We start from the raw sequence: 21,498 nt of genomic DNA, 5'->3' as shown, positions 1-21,498 counted from the left end.
GGTTCAGGGTAAGTCTTTTCTCTCTCCTTATTCTATAAAAAATGAAATGAAACAATGTAGGAGGTTTATGTGTAGAAAATGAATGCATTTCCTGTACCAACACTAGAGTTGGTCTCTGTGTACTATGTTCTTTGCTTTGTGTTTCATTAAGAAAAGTCTCACTGTATGAGATGAATGTATGTGAAATGAATCAGAGAGACTGTGTAACTGTGCTTAAGACCTCTGTGTACGTTGATCTCACAGTTCACACATCTAGATAATAAAAGCGGTACCACTTTACATAAGACTACCCTTATAAAGGTGTTTGTGAATGGTTTATAATCAGACTATTAATTAGGTTGTGAACACTTTATAAATCATTAATAAGCTGTTATAAACCATTAGATAAAAAGCACAACAGTCACCTGGTGCTTGCCAGATAGTGATCCCACATTTATGTGTACAGTTAAGCCTCCGATCTCATTGGTTACTTCGCTTACTTTGTCTTCTCCATCAGCCAGCATTTAAACCTGTCAGCCCCATCAGATATTTGTCAATAAGTTACTAGCATTTAACCATCAGTAGCATTTCTTAATGGTCAAAAAGTTTCATTTGGCGTATCAAATTACTGCATATTAAATTTTCATATCAAATTACCAGATTCATACACTAAGGCTGCAATATTGTTTATCTTGACATTTTCAGCATGCTATCAGCAGCCGTCCCCATTATTATCACAGGTATTGATATGACATATGCTATCATATTAAAGTGGTATATTGTGATGCATGTTGGGGGGGTAGATGGGTGGAGCTTCCCAGCATGCCTTGGGGCGATGAACTGTTGTTTAACCCCAGTTCGCTATTGTTCAGTTTATGTTTCTTGTTGTGGCTTGCAGAAGTTTATGTGTATTGTTCATCATGTAGTCTTTGTGTTGTTTTGTTAATAATTGTGATGGTTTAATGTTATCTGTGTACGGTAAATGTAATTGTCTGTGTGAATTATGTACTTCCTGCCTACCCTTCAAAACATTTTGGGTATGTCACATCCTGGTTTGCACTGTTGCAAAATAAAAGGTAGTGTTATCACTAACGATCTAACAATTCATTAGTAATCGGTGATGTGTTTTATGTTTTACAGTTAGGTTCTATTTAACAGTTAAAAATGTTAATAAGTCATTAGTAAATGATGATGTGTTTTACACTTAACAATGATGCTCCCTTTTAGCAGTTATAAATGTTAGTAACTCATTAGTAAATGGTGACTTTACAATAAGGCTCCCTTTTTCCAGATACTTTGCTCACACAACATTTGTTTAGACACAAATGACCGTCTACCAAAGTATCATTACACATCATGTATGATGATGATGTGTGTTTTATGTGTTTCAGGTATTTATGGTCAGAGTTGGGGTGTGTGGTACAGGCCTGATAGTATCTGTGCCGTGAAGGGTTCATCAGTAAACATGCCCTGCTCTTACACATATCCCAGCGGTTATAGAGTTAAAACAGTTTACTGGACAAAAAATGAAAATGGTAACCGCCCTGAATTGTCTGAAGAGCCAGCTTATAGAGGCAGGTTTCAATACCTTGGAGATAAACAGTTAGACTGTAGCATGAAACTGAGTGATGTGAGAGAGAGAGATGCAGTTATGTATCTATTCAGATTTGAAACAGATAAAACAGGGGGGAAATGGACTGGTTCACCTGGAGTCCGACTCTCAGTTACAGGTATTTTCACAACATCTATAGATACATGAAACTTTATCATTATCATTATTATCATTATTAATACAGTATTTAAATGAGCACCAAACATCTCTCATTATTATGATACAATTGAATCTGAGATCTTCTCTGTTCTCTCCTGTTTTCAGACCTACACGTGGAGACTCCAGAGAGAGTGAAGGAGGGTGATACAGTCACTCTGAAATGTAGAACCACCTGTTCTCTGAGTAACAGTCCAACCTTCATCTGGTATAAAAATGGACATGTTTTAACAAGGAAAAACATGAAGAACAATGAATTCTCTCTCCAGTCAGTCAGCTCTGATGATAGAGGCAGTTATATGTGTGCTGTACAAAGTCATGAGAATCTTCCCTCTCCTGCTGTCACTCTCGCTGTCATATGTGAGTAGAAATTTATTTCATGAACCATATGTACTGTGACATCACTCATGGAGTTAAACAATCACAGACAGATGTCCGTGAAGATTCTCAGTAATCCAGGTCATGGTTATCCAAGAAGGGGTTAAGTCGAGGTCAACTGGACTTGATTTGTAGATACCTAAAGACCTTTCATCTTTCATCCAAGAGGCTTCTTCAGCTCTGACTGACTCGTGTGGAATCTCGTGTATTTAACCTCTGTGGGCTCATTATCAAGGCCATTCATGTCACTTGGTTTGTTAGTTCTCCTGGTAGTTGTAACGACAGTAGATAGAGTCGCTGGCGTCACACGCGGCCAAGTGTGAATGATTGTTACATCTCCTAGGAAGGGATGAAAGGACAGCATTGTAGGTGAGAGGTGAAACATCTTCAATGATCTCCAAAGCAAGTCCAGCTGCCCTCCACTTAAGCCCCTCTTTGACAATCAAAGACAGCTTACACCTACTTCACATCACAAGGTGAACAGTTCTACCTCCATTAGATATCTCTGTAGAAATGCATATATATCTAATGGGGATTAAGATATATGATATGACTCTTCGTGTTTGTAGTTTCATTCTGGCCTCAGTGGTCATTGTGATTTTTCTATATTTTGTTTTGACTAGATTCTCCAAAGAAGACCACAGTGTCAGTCAGTCCCTCTGGTGAAATAGTGGAGGGCAGTTCAGTGACTCTGACCTGCAGCAGTGATGCTAATCCACCAGCCACCTACACCTGGTTTATGAAGAATGGAACTGTCACTATAGGAAAAGAAGTGACCTACAGGATCAACAAGATCAGCTCTGAGGACAGTGGAGAATATCACTGCAAATCCAATAATAAACAAGGACATCAGTATTCAAATACTGTATCTCTAAATGTCTTATGTAAGTAAGATATGATGTGACTCTTCGTGTTTGTAGTTTCATTATTACCTCAGTGGTCATTGTGATTTTTCTATATTTTGTTTTGACTAGATCCTCCAAAGAAGACCACAGTGTCAGTCAGTCCCTCTGGTGAAATAGTGGAGGGCAGTTCAGTGACTCTGACCTGCAGCAGTGATGCTAATCCACCAGCCACCTACACCTGGTTTATGAAGAATGAAACTGTCACTATAGGAAAAGAAGAGACCTACAGGATCAACAAGATCAGCTCTGAGGACAGTGGAGAATATCACTGCAAGTCCAGTAATCAACATGGACATCAGTATTCAAATACTGTATCTCTAAATGTTTTATGTAAGTAAGATATGATGTGACTCTGTGTTTGTGGTTTCATTAATTACCTCAGTAGTGAATGTGCATTTTGTATACTCTGTTTTCTCTAGATCCTCCAAGATATACCACAGTGTCAGTCAATGCATCTGGTGAAATAGTGGCAGGCAGTTCAGTGACTCTGACCTGTAGCAGTGATGCTAATCCACCACAGATAAACTACACCTGGTATAAAGAGAGTCTAACTTCACCTGTAGGATATGGACAGACTTACATCATCAACAACATTCAGTCCAATAACAGCGGACTATACTACTGTGAGGCCCAGAATAAACATGGCTCTCAGAGAACCACTGCTGTACCAATCAAAGAGAAAGGTATGGAAACTGCCACTGATGTTGTCATATAAAATCTGACTTAACTAGAGACGCATTTCCACAAGAAAATATGAATGCGATTGCACTGCAGCATCATCAAATCTTAACTGTAGAAATACTGGATCTGTGTCAAACTGAAGTTTAGAAACAGAGCAAAAGACCATTGAATCCAACTATTGAGCTAATGCCATCTAAGATACAATTGTTGTCCCCTCAGTTTTCACTGTGGCCTTAAGCCAGGGTGATAAAACGATTTTGATACGTATCGCAATAGACACTTTGTCAACAGCAATAAGAAAACTGTTCAACAGAATGTTCTATAGTTTCACTTATATCCATTAAATACAAACTGCAAGGAAAGCACATAAAGAATACAAAAAGTTTGTTTGCATGAACAAACGCCAAATGTGCTCACCACTGGCTCATAAACAGCCTATCATATCCCTTGATAATAGAGCATGCTTTGAGTGACACGCAAACAGCCAATCATTTAAAAGGTGTATTGTTCTGTCGCACCATCAACATTTGACAGAACAACAGAAACAGCGTGGAAGTGAGAAAATGAGTGCAGACGCTGAGGAAATTGTTGATAAAAGTAAAGCAGTTCAATTCAAAATTATGATGGAATATTAGAGCCACATTGAGGAAGAAAAAAAAATTCTGAGCTTCTGAGAATAATGTCGTAGTGTTACGTGAATAAAGTAGTATTAGGAGAATAAAGTTGTAATTTAACAAGAAAAAAGTGATACTATTACAAGAATAAATATTATGAGAGAAAAGTTGTAATTTTAGGCTTTGTGTTATGTTAGAGGGGAAATATCAGGAGAGCAGCCTGCCGCCTGTGTTAAAATGAGGAACATGGAGCATCTTGTGAAGTTATATTTTAGTACGAGTTTCACAAATTACGAAATACTTAATCTTTTGTCACATCAGCAGCACATTATCATATGTATCAGGACTTGAAAAGATTGTGCAGGAAACTGTGTCTATTCCAAAGAAAGAATCACATGGACTTGGAGGAAATTGCCTCTTTTGTTACGATTTTATTCTTGCAATATGATTTTTTCTTGTAATATTACAACTTTTTTTCTTGATTATATTATGCCTTTATTCTCATTAAATTACGACTTTATTCTCGTAATATTATGACTTTTTTTCTCAATTACGACTTCGATCTTATTCTTGAAATCTCAGAATTTTTTCCCCTCAGTGTGGTCCAATACTCCGTCATACAAAATATAGTGGTTAAATTCAACCTTTTTTTCTTTTCTCCTGTAATTAATCAAAATAGGTCATCAAAATCATCCATAATTATCGATATAGACTGAAAGGAAAATTTTTATGAAGATATTTTTTTCAGCTATATCTCCCAGCCCTGAGCCTAATCATAAGGGCTACATGTTTGCCCCCTCTCAAATCTCAAATGCCCCCTCAGCCATTGCACCCTGCAGCCGGCCCTGGTATAATTAAAGCAAATAAATCAGTTTGAAATAACCTGAATTCATGAATTTCCACGTATTACTTGAAATTATTATAGTCGAAAGAGCCATTAGTTCGACCAACTAAAAGCAGTCATGTAACATGCACTAGAATGAATTATGTTTATCCAAGTCTCACGGGTGTCCCTGCTATTGGGAGACTGCATCTGCAGCAACCGTGCGAAAAACACTGGATGGAAAGAAACGGTAAGAGTTCCTTCCAGTAAGGCAGCTTACAGCTCATACAGCTGAGACTTGGTTTTCAATTGTTAGTGCATGCCTATAACGCCAAGTTTGTTGTGGTTTTTCAGGTGGTTTCCATTTAAATGACAAAGAATCTATCATTAGGTTTATATTTACATGTTTATTGAATCTTAATTTGTTAGATCAAACTTTGAATGAACATGCTTTATTTTCGTGGAAAAACCTTCCCCAATGAAATTAAAAGGGTTTTCACACTGTTTCACACTAGACCTGGGTTAAGTGTCCGTTGGAATACACGACTAATGTTTACATTCTACCATTGTTTACTTTACCCCCGTTTCACACTGACACCTTCTAGCCCCACGTTTAGTGGAATTTCAGGGGATAACACTGGTCAGTACACCGGTTTTAATTTTCCGAACGGTATGAATTTTTCATATACCGCCATTCTGTAGCATAGCTGAAACAACAGCTATAACGTATCAATAAGCAGTAAATTACATAACGTTGTTGGCCGTTAGAAGCCGGAGTACTATGAGTTTAGGAGAGGGGACCCCTGTGCATATCCTCCTTGCACTGTTATAACTTTGACACAACAGTTGATTACCCACAACTCATTCTCTTTAATAAGGAAAAGCTCTATAGCTCACAACAATTTGTGACTCATACACAATTTGTAATACTAATAATTGTACGTTCACAAAATTACACCGCCGAGCGGCATACTGGGTACAGTTTGCCAGGTAGCATAACAGTCTGTTAATAGCTGGGATCAACTCCGTTGGTAGATTAAAGAACAGAAAAAAGAGATCGAGGATGAAAAAACTGGAGAGGCCCAAGAGAGGAGCTGTGTCTGCAGTTTGGAAGTTTTTTGGTTTGAAAAAAATCCGACGCAGACAAAAGACTCGTCCACACCAAGCTGAAGCTGAAGGTAAAACTGAAAACGCAGATTTACGCAGATTAAAACGTTTCTCCGTACACAATATCATTTTCGTACCATTTTCCAAATTTTCCACGTCCACGCCAAAACGCTGAAACGTTTACAGAGCAGCACTGACTGCATTTCGCCTGCCATGTTTGTCTGTGTCTTCAGCACGTCATTGTTTTCTCTATCCACATTTACAACGCGAACCCAACGTTCTCAAGTTTATGCATCTCACAGAGCGTTTTCAGAAAGTATTGTTTTCTGTGGAGGAAAACGCTGTTTTAGTATGGACGGAAGGGTTAAATGGAGAAATAATCATGTTTCTTCAAATTTACCTGGTTTAGTGTGGACAGGAACACTTTGAGTATTTTAGGTCAGTTTACAGTGTTTATCGAACTATCTTAAAATATTTCGTTTTAAAAACAAGCAATGTTAAAGTTGTTGAATCTATTTATTTTTAAGTTCTGTTTTTACTATGTTGCAGTTTGCACAATAAAAACTGTTTACATTTTGCAATTGTTTCATGGATATACTGTGTTATTACACATGATGACATATTGTATCTTTTTTGGGGGGCCACGCAAACCCTATAATCAAAGGCTTCATTATATACATGATGAAATTAAAATGTTTTTATATTCTGTGTACTCCTGACAGTAGAATAAGTCACTATAAACCTATATAAAGGCCCAGTCATGAAAAAAAAAGAAAAATACCGTGATATACCGTGAAACCGCCAGAATCTTCAAAAAAAATACAGTGATACAAATTTTTGGTCATACCACTCAGCGCCAGGATAACCCCCCAACCTCGGGGCTAACCCTGCTCTGGACCAGGGCCAGCAAGCCTTAGGCTAAAGTCGGGGTTAACCCACTTTGGAATGTGCCAGGATTGTGAAAAGCCCCCAGTTGTAAGATTTTCCTTGTGTAGAAGCAGCACCAAAAACTGTAGTACTTCATCCTACTACCTTAAATAGAACAATATGCGATGGCTGACACCATCACATAACTAGAGCTATGTCGAAGTGATTTGTACTTTGTTTTCTCAGGAGACTACAACACTATCATTTACGCAGTTACTGGGATCACAGTGTGTGGAGGAACTCTACTTCTCATTGGTTTAATGTGGATGAGGTCAGTCAACATGTGGGAATTTTACATTCAAAATCTCAGTGATTAATAATCCAACTTGTCTACCTCTGAGTATGTTTGTAGAAGTAGAAAAAAAATCATATTGTTGGCAAAAATATTATTTCCTCATCATATCTTCATTCACTTGTGTATCAGTAAAAAGAAGAAAAGCGGGAGCAATCCTGCAGAACAAAGTTCAAAACAGGCACGTATTCTTGTTTATTATTATTATTATTATTATTATTATTATTATTATTATTATTATTGACATTGTTGTTGTTTTCATTGTTGTTCTATTTATTGCTGAATCTCTCAGGATGTTGCCTGAGGTGCTGTTACAATGCCATGCTATTCTGATTTGGTTTGGCGAGTGAATGAGTCACACTTAAGCTTTTCAGCAGAAATGAGAATATGAAAATTTAATGATACATTCAATAAAAATAATAATCAGAAAGTCAGTGCTTATGCACACTGATGTTTTTAGGTTGTGTTATTAACTAAGTCCGGCAGAACGCTGGGAGCATGTGTTGAACATTGTTTGTTTACTCTTCTTACAGTAAGTTGAGAGAAAAGACAAAGATTTTCCATTTTGTTTTAGGGTATAAGGTTTGGTGAACAGGGATCATGTACTTCCATGCTACTGTATCAGGGTTTTTTTTTTTCATCTTTTTGTCCATGACAAAGCCACAGCCTCCTGTGTCAAACCATCTACACATTCCTCCACTCCACCCCTCTACTGGAGGAACTGTGGTGAAAACACTAGGGATGATTATCCCGTAGTTGTCCCTGATCAACCCCTGCATCAGCACAGGCCCAGAAAGTCAAGATCTCTCCTGTTTGGTTAAGGAGCTTTACAATGGGCCACTGAGCAAAGGACAAGGGAGGAACATTTTATGTCTGTGTGATGAATTACTGCCACTTCATAAACTGATATGAAACCCAAGTCATGCAGGAAATTGCTGTTAATGTTGGTAATGAATTAAGACAGGAGCTGGAGCATGTGCTCAGTGGTGTTTGATTGCTCCTCTGATGTTAAGTTTGTGTTGGAGTTTGTGATGTAATAGCGAGTTTGTTAAAACTGCACCAAAAGAGTAACACTGAGAAGTGATTTATTTGTTTATGTCTGTTGTTGTTGTTTTTTTGTTTTGTTTTGTTTTGTTTACCCAGAATTTATTTTTTTAACAGAAATTGTCAAGTCATCATTTAAATACTCTAGAATGAACAGTTATGTAAGTTTATGCTGTATAAAAACATCTTTTTTTCAATTGCTTTACTAATGTGTCTTACAGGACATTTTGTATAATAATGTCCCACCAAGCGGCTTCAGTGATGGCACCAAATCACATGACCCAAACACTCAGGATGACCCAGCCAATCAGGATGATGAACTGTATGCCAACATTTCTTTTTCAAAAACTGAGTCATCATGCTCTGTCTCTAACATCTGTTACGATGATATATATGCTAACATGTAGACATGGTGACAATGTCATGAAAACAACACAGGCAGATGACATTCAATGACAGTGTAGTTTGGAGGTTTCCTCTTTATTTTGTTTCTTTATTTTCTCCACAATGTTGTTTCTGGGCTGTCTTTTGGGTTGAGCATTTTGGGACAGTTGTCATTTACATTTACATATTTTAAAATTTTACTTATGCATTCATTGTTTAAATGTTAAGTATAATGTTTTTAATGCAATGCTGAGACCAGTGTAAAGTTATAATTTGAACTATTGCCTCTCTGTAGATTGATATAATTAAAAATACTTCTTCTATATTCTACACAGTGTCATTTTTGCTGAAATCTGCCATTTTGAGTTCTCGTTTGAAATCATGAAATGAATGTAAATTCCTGATAATCAAAGGTTTAAAATGCTTTTCTGTTATTGTCCTTTGGTGACATTGATTTCAGATGTGTTTTATGTTGTTATGTTTTTATCACAGTTTGATGTTGCCTAATACTGATATGATTTTAATGTTGTATATGTTCAGGAAAATGAATCTATTCATTCTCCTGATGTACCTGGAAGTGGATCATTGTTAATGTTCAATAAACATGTCATTTCAGTCCGTCACTGTGGATAATTCTTGCGTTACTATGGCTACTAAATCTCCAGAGCTCAGCAGTATTGAGACAATATCTCTGCTCTAATCCAGAAAGCAAACAAATCCAAATCGTTAGGCAAGAGATTGGTCAAAAACAGGGTACAAACAAGGTCAAAGCCAGAGATCCACGGGGCAACCAAATCCAAAACGTTAAGCAAAAACAGGTCCAGGTAAACACGGTCAAACATACAAAATCACAGAGGGCAAACTTTCACAGGCAGGCACAGACAGAAAACGGTCACAATCTGTCAAAGAACAGACGCCAGCACAGGGCTTAATTACACAGAACAATTGTCTTGAAGGACAGGTGATTGGTGGAAGTAAATGAGGCAATGATAGAAATCAGGTGAGGGGCAGGGACAGGAGAACACAGGAACAAACAGAAGCACATGGCAATACTAGACACAAACAAAGGCACATGGCAACACAATACCCAGAATGGCCAGCAGGGCGGCCAAAAGACAAAGTCCTGACAGGAGTACTGACAGGAACCATCTTCAGTCCTGTAATGGTTACATGCTTTGAAGTGGTGTCTCTAAATTCAGTAGATTGACAGCTCTGGAGTGTAGTGACATTTCCAACCTGTTCTCATGGAACTGGAATTGAACATTAACATGTGTTCACATACACCATGGACAAAACACCAATAATCGAATTTACTTGAGAAACTGTTGCAGTTCTTTGTTGAATCCTTTAGAGGGCACTAGTTCACCTCTCTCAGTTCTCAATTTCATTTCCAATACAATGTCTTCAATGTCATTTCATTAAGAACTGATATACAAAAGGTTGTTTTAGAAACGTTTCTGATGCTTAAGATTAACACTTAGGGGTAAAAGCAAGTTTACAACTGCTATACAATTATGAAGAACAGGCCCAGCAGGTAAACAGTTAATCAAAACAATCTCTGAAGAAGACACCAGTACAACAGAGGGTGAACAGACACATTGACACCCACTGTCAGAACCGTCTCTTGATGATTCATGCCAAATTTGATGGTTATTTATTCACCGGTCTAAGACAAGTTTGCAAAAGTAGGTTTTTTCGAAAAATTCCATACAGTGGATGATTCTGTTCAGTTCATCGTGACCTGGGGATTCAGGGGACATACAGATCACAACTCTAGGACAAATGGTTCAAAAGTCATAAGCAAAAATGCACTCTGAAATTTGGCCTGTTAATGGCGCCACAGGGAGTGACAGATTGGCCCCCTTTTTTTTTTTTTCTTCTTTTTTGCTTTTCAGAAACATAAATCATAAAGACAGTAATTAAAATTTGAATGATGAACTTTATTAACCTTTTTTTATGGCAGAGTTTCTGTTTTTGAAGCAAGAAACAGGAAGTGACAGGACACCTCGCAATGAGAGAAGTGTGAAAGAATGGAGTGTTACCATAGCAACGGTGCCACGTTGCTCACACATTACTTAGAATAACCTTTGAATTCACAAGTTCAAATTTTATCGATCGCTCCTTATCAAAAGCGAGAGAGAGAGAGAGAGAGAGAGAGAGAGAGAGAGAGAGAGAGAGAGAGAGAGAGAGAGAGACAGGACTTCCTCATCCTGTGACTGAGTGCACTCCTCTCTATCTCTCATTACATACAAATGACTGACTCTAGTTCATTTTTGGTTGATCTGAAAACTCCAACCAAACTAGCATATGGTCTAAATAGTGGAAACTCTGGCTGACTGAACTCACATCAGTCACAGACAGCTATTGACATGGTAAGTATATTGATATTGGGTATCAATATCGGGCATCGATACCAAAGGTACCACCATAGATGGCATGCAGGCAGTTTTTAAGAAATATTGACAGATGTTAAACAGCTAATTAATTAATATTTTAATAACAGCTTTGTCATCTATAATCAATTACAATAATTACAAACCTGGTATAACCTGAGGTAACAATCAGTCTGTCCTCCACTGGGAGCGTTTGTTAACATGTTCATGCTTTTGCACAGCAGTTTTCTATTTTGTCTGGTAAGTACTAACAGCATAGAGGTTCAAGTCTGTGTTGGATGCTCAAATGCCTGAGGCATGTTAAAAAAAAAAAAATAAATAAATAAATAAAGGTCAGTAACCATGACAACCTGTGTTTGAGATAAAGCCCTACTGCTCTATCTACATATATATCTGTTAAGAGTGTAACTTCTGTGCTTTGAGTGTTAACCTTCGTAGCATTAACCAAAGATCTTTTCTGGGTTCGTGTCAAAAGTTCAAACCGTATGTCCGCAGTTTCACGCCCCGGAAAGAAACAAACTGTGACAGTTGGTGGCTGATTGGCATCTCCAACCCCAGACACCATAACATTCTTAATGCTGTTTACGCTGGTCTGATCTAAGACTCTCCCTTTACCATTCTTGTGGGCATGCAGCCATCTCAAATCATACACTCAAAGAATTGAGAATCGTTAGTGCTACAGCAAATCTTTTGTTGAAGAGGCCAAGGAAATCCCCCAGGCTTCAGCTCAAAGCCCAGTTAGATGGTTCTGGAAGAACCTGCTGCTACTCCAACTGGAAGGTAATAGAATAAGCTTAGAACATTAGAATCCACCAACTGTTACAGTATCTGACTGGGCCAGACTAGAGGTAGCATCTGTTAGTTTGTCAAAATGTGGACTTTTTATGTTCATTTGAATTGTTCTCTCACACACATGCACAACAAGTGTGTGTATGTTTATGTGTGTGTGTGTGTGTGTGTGTGTGTTTGTGGTTGGGGGTGGAGTTAATGAGATAGAAGAACGTGTTGTGATGTGATATATCTGTGATAGAACTGATGTTTCTCACTCAGTTGTGTGCCACTCTGCTGAGAGGAAACAGGGTCGCTAAAAAACAGGATCTGTGCTACTGTCTGAAGTTGGTGTGACTGGCTGTAACTGGTTTGACTGGTCAGAATGAGGACTGTTCCTGTTGTCGTCTGTTGTCTCCTCTCTGGTGAGTTTAGTCTTCCTCTGTTTAGTCTACTACACTGCGTCAGACATTTTACATCAACATGTGAAGAGAAAGGTGATTAGATGAGAACTGTGTCTCGTTTCTTCATGACATGTGTGAATGGTTATTCAATGTATTTTTTTTTCAATTGTTTATTTATTTATTCATTTTTTATTCTCTTTTATTTGTAAGGGACCATGTACAACATTAACCATAAATGTTACCATTTGGTGCATAGTACCAGAGTTAGCCTAAGGCTAATTTTCATCGGCAATATCCTGGCAGGTCACAATTAAAACTTCCACTTGGTAACAGAGCAACATTAAGCAAACTAAAGCACAAAATACAAACCGCAAACAATGATGTATCACACACACACCTTGTCAGGACCATGAGTATGTTAAACAACTTAAAAGCAAAGGTAGTTGAGTACTAGGCAAAATGAAAATAATACAAAGTCAAGCAAAACACATAGAAAATACAGTCAGTGACTGCAAGGTTGAGAGGCTTTTAACAGATTTTTCAATATGACTTTAAAGCTTTTGATAGAACTACAACACTTTGTCATCTGGTAATGTCAGGGCACAGTCAAGGACAGATCCAGCAAAATCAGGTTTATTAGCCAACAGTCAAAAATCAGGAGGCAGAAGTCGAAATCCAAAACACAGTATAGGTATAATTGCAGTCCTAACACAGGGACACCAAAAGATGTAGGTGTGATAGAATTAATAAATCAGTCTCATAAAATTTATTAACCATTAATTTGGGTGTTCAATATTTTATAAATTAAACAACTAAGATTAATGGGATAAGCTAGCTGTAACACTGTGCTACAGTCTTAGAGAGTATTGCAGTACTAATGTATTACAATTACACTACTAAACCATAACACTCATGAACAACCAGGTTGGTGAAGGTAACTGGGAGTGCTTTGATGGCAGAGGTTGGCATTCGGTGAATACTGCGGCAGAAACAGACAGGACAACAGTTTATTTCAAAGATACTATTTATTAACCTAATCAACACTACTTGGCAAACTAATACTGATATGGTACAATCAAGAATCAGCAGCAAATAGAATGATCAAAGGGTAAATGGTAACAAAATGGTGATGAGTCTATGTGCAGGTATTCAGTGTAGGACTGAATGAGTGTTAGACCAGAGATGAGTGAGCGTGTGTGTGTGTGTGTGAGAGAGAGAGAGAGAGAGAGAGAGAGAGAGAGCGTGCGTGCATGTAGGTGTGTGCCCAGCTGCGCGCTGAAGAGAGAGGGAGGAGTTCTTTGGAGAGAGGCTGTGCGCATGTGCACAGGCAAGAGGTATGCGTGGTATGTGGATGTAGTAATCCCAATGTTGGAGGTGTGCAATCAGGAAAAGGGAGTTAGAGAGAGAACGCATGCCAGATCAATCCTTCATAAGAAAATAATAAACGGCTAAAAACCGCAGCGTACATGAAATACAGTGTGTACATTAAAACCATAAAGAATTCATATGATAACACTTTCTTCACGTTAACCGCATATAATCTTAATACTAAAGTGTGCCCAGATACCAGCCTTACTTTGAATAGCTCATTGCGTGGCGACCGAAGGTGCATCTTTGGTGGCCTGATGAGCAGTGCAGTTCGCAGGTCCAGGGAGAAGCTCCTTTCCTTGTCACTTGAAGATCTTCGGGGCTCCGTTACTCGTCCGACGATCTTTAAGGGTTCTTGATTTAGTTCGTCGACGTTTAAAGAAATAAAAAGGGCTCCGGTCGCCTTTTCTTCCGTCGAATACTGTGTGCGTTACAGTGTAACTAGCCGGTAGAAGTTAAAGTTGCAACTGAAAGTAAATTCAGAGAAAGTAAATTAAACTTTGGTTGTACAAATGCTTCGTTGTTACTTTGTCCTTTTCTTCGGCAGAGAAAAAGAGACACCCGCTGCTAGCGAGCCGCTGCTAGAGCGAGCCGCTGCTAGGGGGTTGCAGAATTGCGGAGCTGGAAAGAGAAAGAGTTTGGAATTTTCCGCGGTTTTATGGCGAAAATTGCGTCAACACTGTATATGGTAGCTGGCTCCATTGCTGTATCCAATACCGTTACAGTGAAATCTGAGAAGATGGGTACAGATTACCCACGCAGTCAAGCAGGGAATTATGCGTAATATGTTCTACGGGCCTGACGACCCCTACAACAGGCAGAGTTCATAACCAGGAGAGCAATCAGAAACAGGCAAACAGTCCAAACAGCAGGCAGAGATCAGATCCAGAGACGGGCAAAAATCTAAAAGCAGGATACAGGCAAGCAGAGAATCCCACATCCAAGGGGCAAGAGTAACGTCAAATATACCAGGCAGAGGTCAAAACCATACAGCGCTTACAGAGCAACATGTAATACAATAAGACATGTGAGAAAGGATCATGGGCGGCACGGTGGCGCAGTGGATAGCGCTGTCGCCTCACAGCAAGAAGGTCTCGGGTTCGATTCCCGGCCGGGCGGCCAGAGTCCTTTCTGTGTGGAGTTTGCATGTTCTCCCCGTGTCTGCGTGGGTTTCCTCCGGGAGCTCCGGTTTCCTCCCACAGTCCAAAGACATGCAGGTTAGGTGAATTGGAGACACTAAATTGTCCCTAGGTATGAGTGTGAGTGTGATTGTCTGTGTGTCTGCCCTGCGATGGACTGGCGACCTGTCCAGGGTGTTTCCCCGCCTTTCGCCCTGTGACCGCTGGGATAGGCTCCAGCAACCCCCGCGACCCTAGTTAGGATAAGCGGCTTAGATAGTGAGTGAGAGAAAGGATCATGGCATGCATAAATATCTTGGCTGCATCCACAGAGAGAGAGAGAGAGTTTCTCTGCCTAGTTGTATTTAATAGTTTTTATCATTTTCTTGACATGTTTTTTTTTTAAATTAAGATGTGGATTCAATATTACGCCAAGACATTTAAGTTCAGTAACTATATCAATCTTTTCATCCTTAATGAAGATGTCAACATTAGGAGGTTGTACGTTGGTTTTGGAGAAAATCATACCTTTTGTCTTAATAATGTTCAAGCTTAAACAGGATTGATCAAGCCATTCAGCAATCCTTTCCATAGCAGCGGTTAACTTCATACATTTGTAACTGTATCCCATGGCACTGTTGTGGAAAATCATTAATATACAGTCTAAAGAATCAGTATTTTAGACTTTACAATAAGGCTCCCTTTTTCCAGATACTTTGCTCACACAACATTTGTTTAGACACAAATGATCGCCTACCAATGTATCATTAGACATCATGTATAATGATGATGTGTGTTTTATGTGTTTCAGGTATTTATGGTCAGAACTGGGGTGTGGAATATCCTGATAGTATCTGTGCCCTGAAGGGTTCATCAGTAACCATGTCCTGCTCCTACACATATCCCAGCGGTCATAGAGTTGAAACAGTTTATTGGACAAAAAATAAAAATGGTAAACGCCCTGAATTGTCTGAAGAGCCAGATTATAAAGGCAGGTTTCATTACCTTGGAGATAAACAGTCAGATTGTAGCATGAAACTGAGTGATGTGAGAGAGACAGATGCAGTTATGTATCTATTCAGATTTGAAACAGATAAAACAGAGGGGAAATGGACTGGTTCACTTGGAGTCCAACTCTCAGTTACAGGTATTTTCACAACATCTATAGATACATGAAACTTTATCATTATTGTTATTATCATTATTAATACAGTATGTATTTAAATGAGCACCAAACATCTCTCATTATTATGATATAATTGAATCTGAGATCTTCTCTGTTCTCTCCTGTTTTCAGACCTACACGTGGTGACTCCAGAGAGAGTGAAGGAGGGTGATACAGTCACTCTGAAATGTAGAACCACCTGTTGTCTGAGTAACACACCAACCTTCATCTGGTATAAAAATGGACATGTTTTAACAAGGAAAAACATGAAGAACAATGAACTCTCTTTCCAGTCAGTCAGCTCTGAGGATAGAGGCAGTTATATGTGTGCTGTACAAGGTCATGAGAATCTTCCCTCTCCTGCTGTCACTCTCACTGCCATATGTGAGTAGAAATTTATTTCATGAAACATATTTACTGTGACATCACTCATGGGCTTAAACAATCACAGACAAATGTCCGTGAAGATTCTCAGTAATCCAGGTCATGGTTATCCAAGAAGGGGTTAAGTTGAGGTCAACTGGACTTGATTTGTAGATACCTAAAGACCTTTCACCTTTCATCCAAGAGGCTTCTTCAGCTCTGACTGACTGGTGTGGAATCTCATGTATTTAACCGCTGTGGGCTCATTATCAAGGCCATTCATGTCACTTGGTTTGTTAGTTCTCCTGGTAGTTGTAACGACAGTAGATAGAGTCACTGGCGTCACACTCGGCCAAGTGCGAATGATTGTTACATCTCCTAGGAAGGGATGAAAGGACAGCATGTAGGTGAGAGGTGAAACATCTTCAATGATCTCCAAAGCAAGTCCAGCTGCCCTCTCGGTCATCATTTGGCAAAAGCTGGCATCATGCTGCTTCTCAGACTGGGAGAATAGGTATAAGTTAACAAGCTGGTTCGTCTCAAACAGGCCTGCCCAGCAATGCTGAATAATAATCATCCCCCTAAACAGCCTAAGTGGGAGGCTTACGCCTCACCCATACAGTCACTATGCTCTTGGTTAACACTGTCACCTTCTACATCAAAGACGTACACCTTTGGTGGTCTGAAACATTCTTCAGAATAAGTAAAGGATCTTCTTAGCTTAGCTGTTTGGCCTTTGAACAAGCGTGAAATGAACTTTGAATGTCAAACCTTGTGTCTACAATGTATTTATGTCATGGCCTTGCCTCACACAAGGTCTTCCAGCGATGGGCTGGTCTAAAGCTTCAGCAGAAGTTTCCCTGAGCCCTCTGCCTAATGGAGGCTTAGGAGGCTTAATATCCCTCTTATCTGCGTGATGGGTGACTCTCTCTGGTGACGGTCATCATAAAACGACATAAAATGCCCTTTTTTGAAATATAATGGTATTCTAATTGGAATAGTCTATGCAATAGTCCACAGTCTTTCATTCTTATGTCCATTTGGCACTGCCTAAGAGGTGAGGATCAGTGCTTCAGCTGTGAAGTGAGTCGGGGGAGGGGCTGCTTTTGTTGTGTCTGTTATCATCATCACTCCAAACACCTTCTTCCATTTTTCTGCAGATCCTGAAACCACCAAGTCTGTTTTGGTAAGAATGCAGCCTGCTGAGACAGATTGCACAAGTGAGTAAGAAGAGCACTACTCCATCACCACCACTTATACCCTTTTCCTGTGCAGCTATAGTGTGGTGCTGGCATGTAATACACAGGCATGTAGTTGGCCTGGTTTCAGTGTGGCAGCAGACTATGAGGATAGTTCCTCTGACAACACGGCAGGTCATCTCCGGCTGGCTACTGTGGTTCCTCTCCTATCACTTTGTTTTTTGTACATTGTCCCTGGTTAGAAATGACTTGGCTTGGGCGACTTGTTTTCTTAGGCCTGCTGCAGAGCCTGTTGCTCTGTCTCGGCCAGGATCACTTCGAAATGACCTCCTCGATTCAGTCCTCATGTGCTCAGTGTTTTCAGAAGCAGGCCTTGCTAGAGGAAACAGTAGAAGGTGTTGTGTCCTTGAAATCAACCTGCTTCTGGAAGGCTTAATTAGCCACTCCCCCTTGAGGTTCATGGTTTTGAGATGTGGTTTACAATGCTGGGGCTTTACAGGACTTTGCCAGTAAAGACCCAGCCTGTCATAGTTTGACCTATCAGTTTGACCTATCATAGTTTCACAGTCTGAAAGCACCTCTGTGGGATGAACATTCGTCATATGTTGAAATAAACAGCAACTGATAAAACAGATACAGCCACACTTAGGAATGTACAGAGTTTAAGTCAGTATAAGGTTTAGGAGTCGTTATATGTGCTGAGAAGCTATGCCCTCTCTTGGAGACTATGAAACACATTATACATATTTTATCGTTATACTTCTTTGAGTCAGTAGATTAAACAAACTCCATTTAAAATGTGCTTATACTTTCCTTCTTTCACTAATATTTCTCTCTCTCTCTCTCTCTCTCTTTCATTCTAACAGGAAACATTGACTTGCAAAAGGCGTGGAAGGTATACATGAGAGTAACTGATGATTATCACAGATTTCAGACCAGTGACCAATGTTCTGTCATAACACTAACTTTTTTGACTTTGATGCAATGTTTATAATTTCCTCTTTTGAAATAACTTGGCAGGATGAATGCAGTTATATTGAACAGATTTATAATGTAGTGACACACTTGGATATAGGAATTTTATATTATGTTGAAATGCAGGAAAGTTCCAGCAATGATCATGGTGTGCAATTCCATATTTTAAGCTTCATTTTTCCTCATACACAAATCAGCAAAGTAGAGTCTCATTCTGCCAGTTGCAGTGTCCATTTGCCTTAAGCAGCAATGGAGGCAAAAAAAGATCCGAGAAAAATTTAAAAATGGAAGGGCAGAAAAGGTTACGTGTGCGAGTGATTTAGTAAAATACTTAGCCGTGATGAGTCAAATGCTGGGTATGTCATATGCAACAGCTGTGGAACGTAGACTGCTTTGATCTACGAATACAGACTGATGCCGGCAAATAAGGCACGGAGCCCACTATTCACCATACGCTTTATTTATCGACCAAATACATGGAACATGGAAATACTACGTACATGTGCATACTGCAAACAACTTGAAGTGCTTTCCCATTTTGTTCTGTCTACTCACATGGATGTCTTAAAGTACTCATGTAATATACTACACTCTCTGCCGTTTCCCCTTCATTGGTAATTGCAGTTCAATTAAAATGATAATAAAGTCCCACTTGCAGGAAATACTATAAAAACAATGACAGTGTAGAAAGGTTTCATTACAAATTTTAGATTCAATATTCATGTTTCAGAGGGCAGCAATTCATATTATCTGTTAATTGTTCATAATTTTCCCTCCTTTTTTTTTTTTTTACAGAGGATAACAGCACAACTGGATGAGGAGTTAAATACACTGGAGAGAAAATCTGATAAATCCAGTGAATCAGTAAATCTGGCATCACAGGCAAGCACATTTCTGAACAATTCTGAGACACTGGTCTCTTCACTGGTGAAAGCAACAGACACAGAAGAACTCCTCAACTTTACCTCCAACACCACTGGTACATAATGTCTTTACCCTGACATCATACACACAGTCCTCTCTATCAGATATGTTTACCTATGCATGGATGGGCACCTCCATATCAAATACATTCAAAACAGATCAGTGTTCACTTCTGACAGGAGTGCTACTGTAGTCCAGGTGTGCTCACTTCCTGTCTCTGTGGGTCAAAGTCCAACTGCTCTCGTCTTGGATTGTCTGAGAACTACATCCACAAAAACGAGAAGCACTTTGGTCCTCCAGCTCTGGATTTATATACCCCTGTTTTAGACCAGTCTACCTAAAGGGTGCAAGACAACAAAAGCCTAACTGTGTATCTGTAGCTCAATACTTCCTGTTCAGTTAGGAACACAAGCAATGGACTCAAATGTCTGCAGATGTGTTTTAACAGGAACAATGATACACTTCATGGAGAGAAGAACATTACATGTGCATATATGTGTATATGTGCATACCCTTCTTGTCTTCTGATTGATGTGATGTGGAATTGTCTGTTTTAATTCATATTGTCTGTCAGAAGTGAAAGTCTACACTGTCGGACCAAACGCCACTGTAAGGAACATCCTTCGGCTCAGTAATACTGCCGCTCTCATGGATATCGACATCATCAGTATTGCAAAGAACAACAAGGGTAAGTTCAAAATCTGAACAGTCCATGTTATGCAGAAATTACGATGGTTGGATGTGTGTTTGTAAAGTTTAAGTAAATGTTAAGAACTCAACATTAAACACTGAGTAACAGAAGGTACTGTGGTGATCATTTTTTGGTAGTTTGGATTTAAAACGTTGTTTATCTGAAACTCAGGACATGCATCTGCGGCCTTCATGACGTACGACAACATGTTAGAAATACTGAAGCCCACCTTCTTCCCCTCAAAGAAAGACACAGTCAACACTATGATGTCCACAGTAGTCTCAGCCTTCCTGCCCAAAACCACCAACAAAACGCTTACCAATCCAGTTAACTTCACCCTGAAACACATCATAGTAAGCATTTTGACTCCTTAAATGGATATATGGAAGGAAACAGATGGATCGTTACATGATAACAGCATTATGTATGATAAATGAGAAATTATTATGCATCAGCAGTAATAACACATGCCACAATAAGCATACTTACAAATCATTAAAAAAAAAAAACATGTTCTATACATGTGAATGTACATTTAGACATGTGAGAGGGAGGCACCTGTGTAGTAAGGCAGAAACACAAAAGCATTCATTTCACTTTATTGGATTTTACACTTTTACAAGTTTACACATGTTCCACCTCCACTGACCAGGACATGGATCCTGCAGGAACCCTTTACTGTGTCTACTGGGACAAAACTGAATGGAGCACAAATGGCTGTGTGAGAATCAGTGAGGAAAATTCCAATGATACAATCTGTTCCTGCACACACTTGTCTACCTTTGCTCTCCTCATGCAAACTGAAAAATTACCTGAGGTAAGGGAATGCAGGTACTTTATCATGTAGATAAAAGTAAAACATATTACAGAATGAGAAAGTAATGGCAATTAAATATACATGTTACTTCATGTCATCAATAATGTGTGCAGTGAAGTTTTACCACAGCATTTTGATGTGAGAAAGTGTCATGACGTAGTTGTGATGTCACGGTCTGTCCATTAGTGGCCGCTATTTTCCCCATCTCATTTTTACTTTCAGCATGATTTCATGAATTTCTTATTCGTAAAAGTGACCAACAAGGTCATGTTTCCAAAGTCATATTATAGCTTGTGAGATATTTCATAAGGAATGATAGATCAACATATTATGATGATTTTTAATGGTTTTCATTAGGGCCATACCCGACTCAGAATTTTGTCAATATAGGTTATCTGACAATCAGAAAAT

General features: G+C 39.1%; 2 protein-coding genes across 2 annotated transcripts in view; both read left to right on the top strand.

Annotated features, from left to right (window-relative positions):
- Positions 1 to 1,630: 1,630 nt before the first annotated feature.
- Positions 1,631 to 3,745, top strand: LOC115815903 (B-cell receptor CD22-like). The gene is made up of 3 exons (XM_030778872.1): positions 1,631 to 1,709; positions 1,856 to 2,107; positions 3,450 to 3,745. Exons 1-3 carry the CDS (start codon positions 1,631 to 1,633, stop codon positions 3,743 to 3,745), a joined length of 627 nt encoding a protein of 208 aa, XP_030634732.1.
- A 2,466-nt stretch (positions 3,746 to 6,211) lies between these two features.
- The window catches only part of LOC115815902 (adhesion G protein-coupled receptor E3-like), a 37,848-nt gene continuing 22,561 nt past the window's right edge, over positions 6,212 to 21,498 (top strand). The window contains exons 1-6 of the mRNA XM_030778870.1: positions 6,212 to 6,326; positions 15,765 to 15,829; positions 19,451 to 19,634; positions 20,154 to 20,267; positions 20,442 to 20,623; positions 20,923 to 21,087. Of these exons, the coding sequence (XP_030634730.1) occupies positions 6,212 to 6,326; positions 15,765 to 15,829; positions 19,451 to 19,634; positions 20,154 to 20,267; positions 20,442 to 20,623; positions 20,923 to 21,087 (825 nt within the window). The remainder of the gene's footprint in view (positions 6,327 to 15,764; positions 15,830 to 19,450; positions 19,635 to 20,153; positions 20,268 to 20,441; positions 20,624 to 20,922; positions 21,088 to 21,498) is intronic.

The sequence above is a fragment of the Chanos chanos genome, chromosome 7, assembly GCF_902362185.1.
Source record: "Chanos chanos chromosome 7, fChaCha1.1, whole genome shotgun sequence".
Lineage (NCBI taxonomy): Eukaryota > Metazoa > Chordata > Actinopteri > Gonorynchiformes > Chanidae > Chanos > Chanos chanos.
Note: the sequence above shows the minus strand (reverse complement) of the source record. Positions and strands in the feature narration are given on the sequence as shown.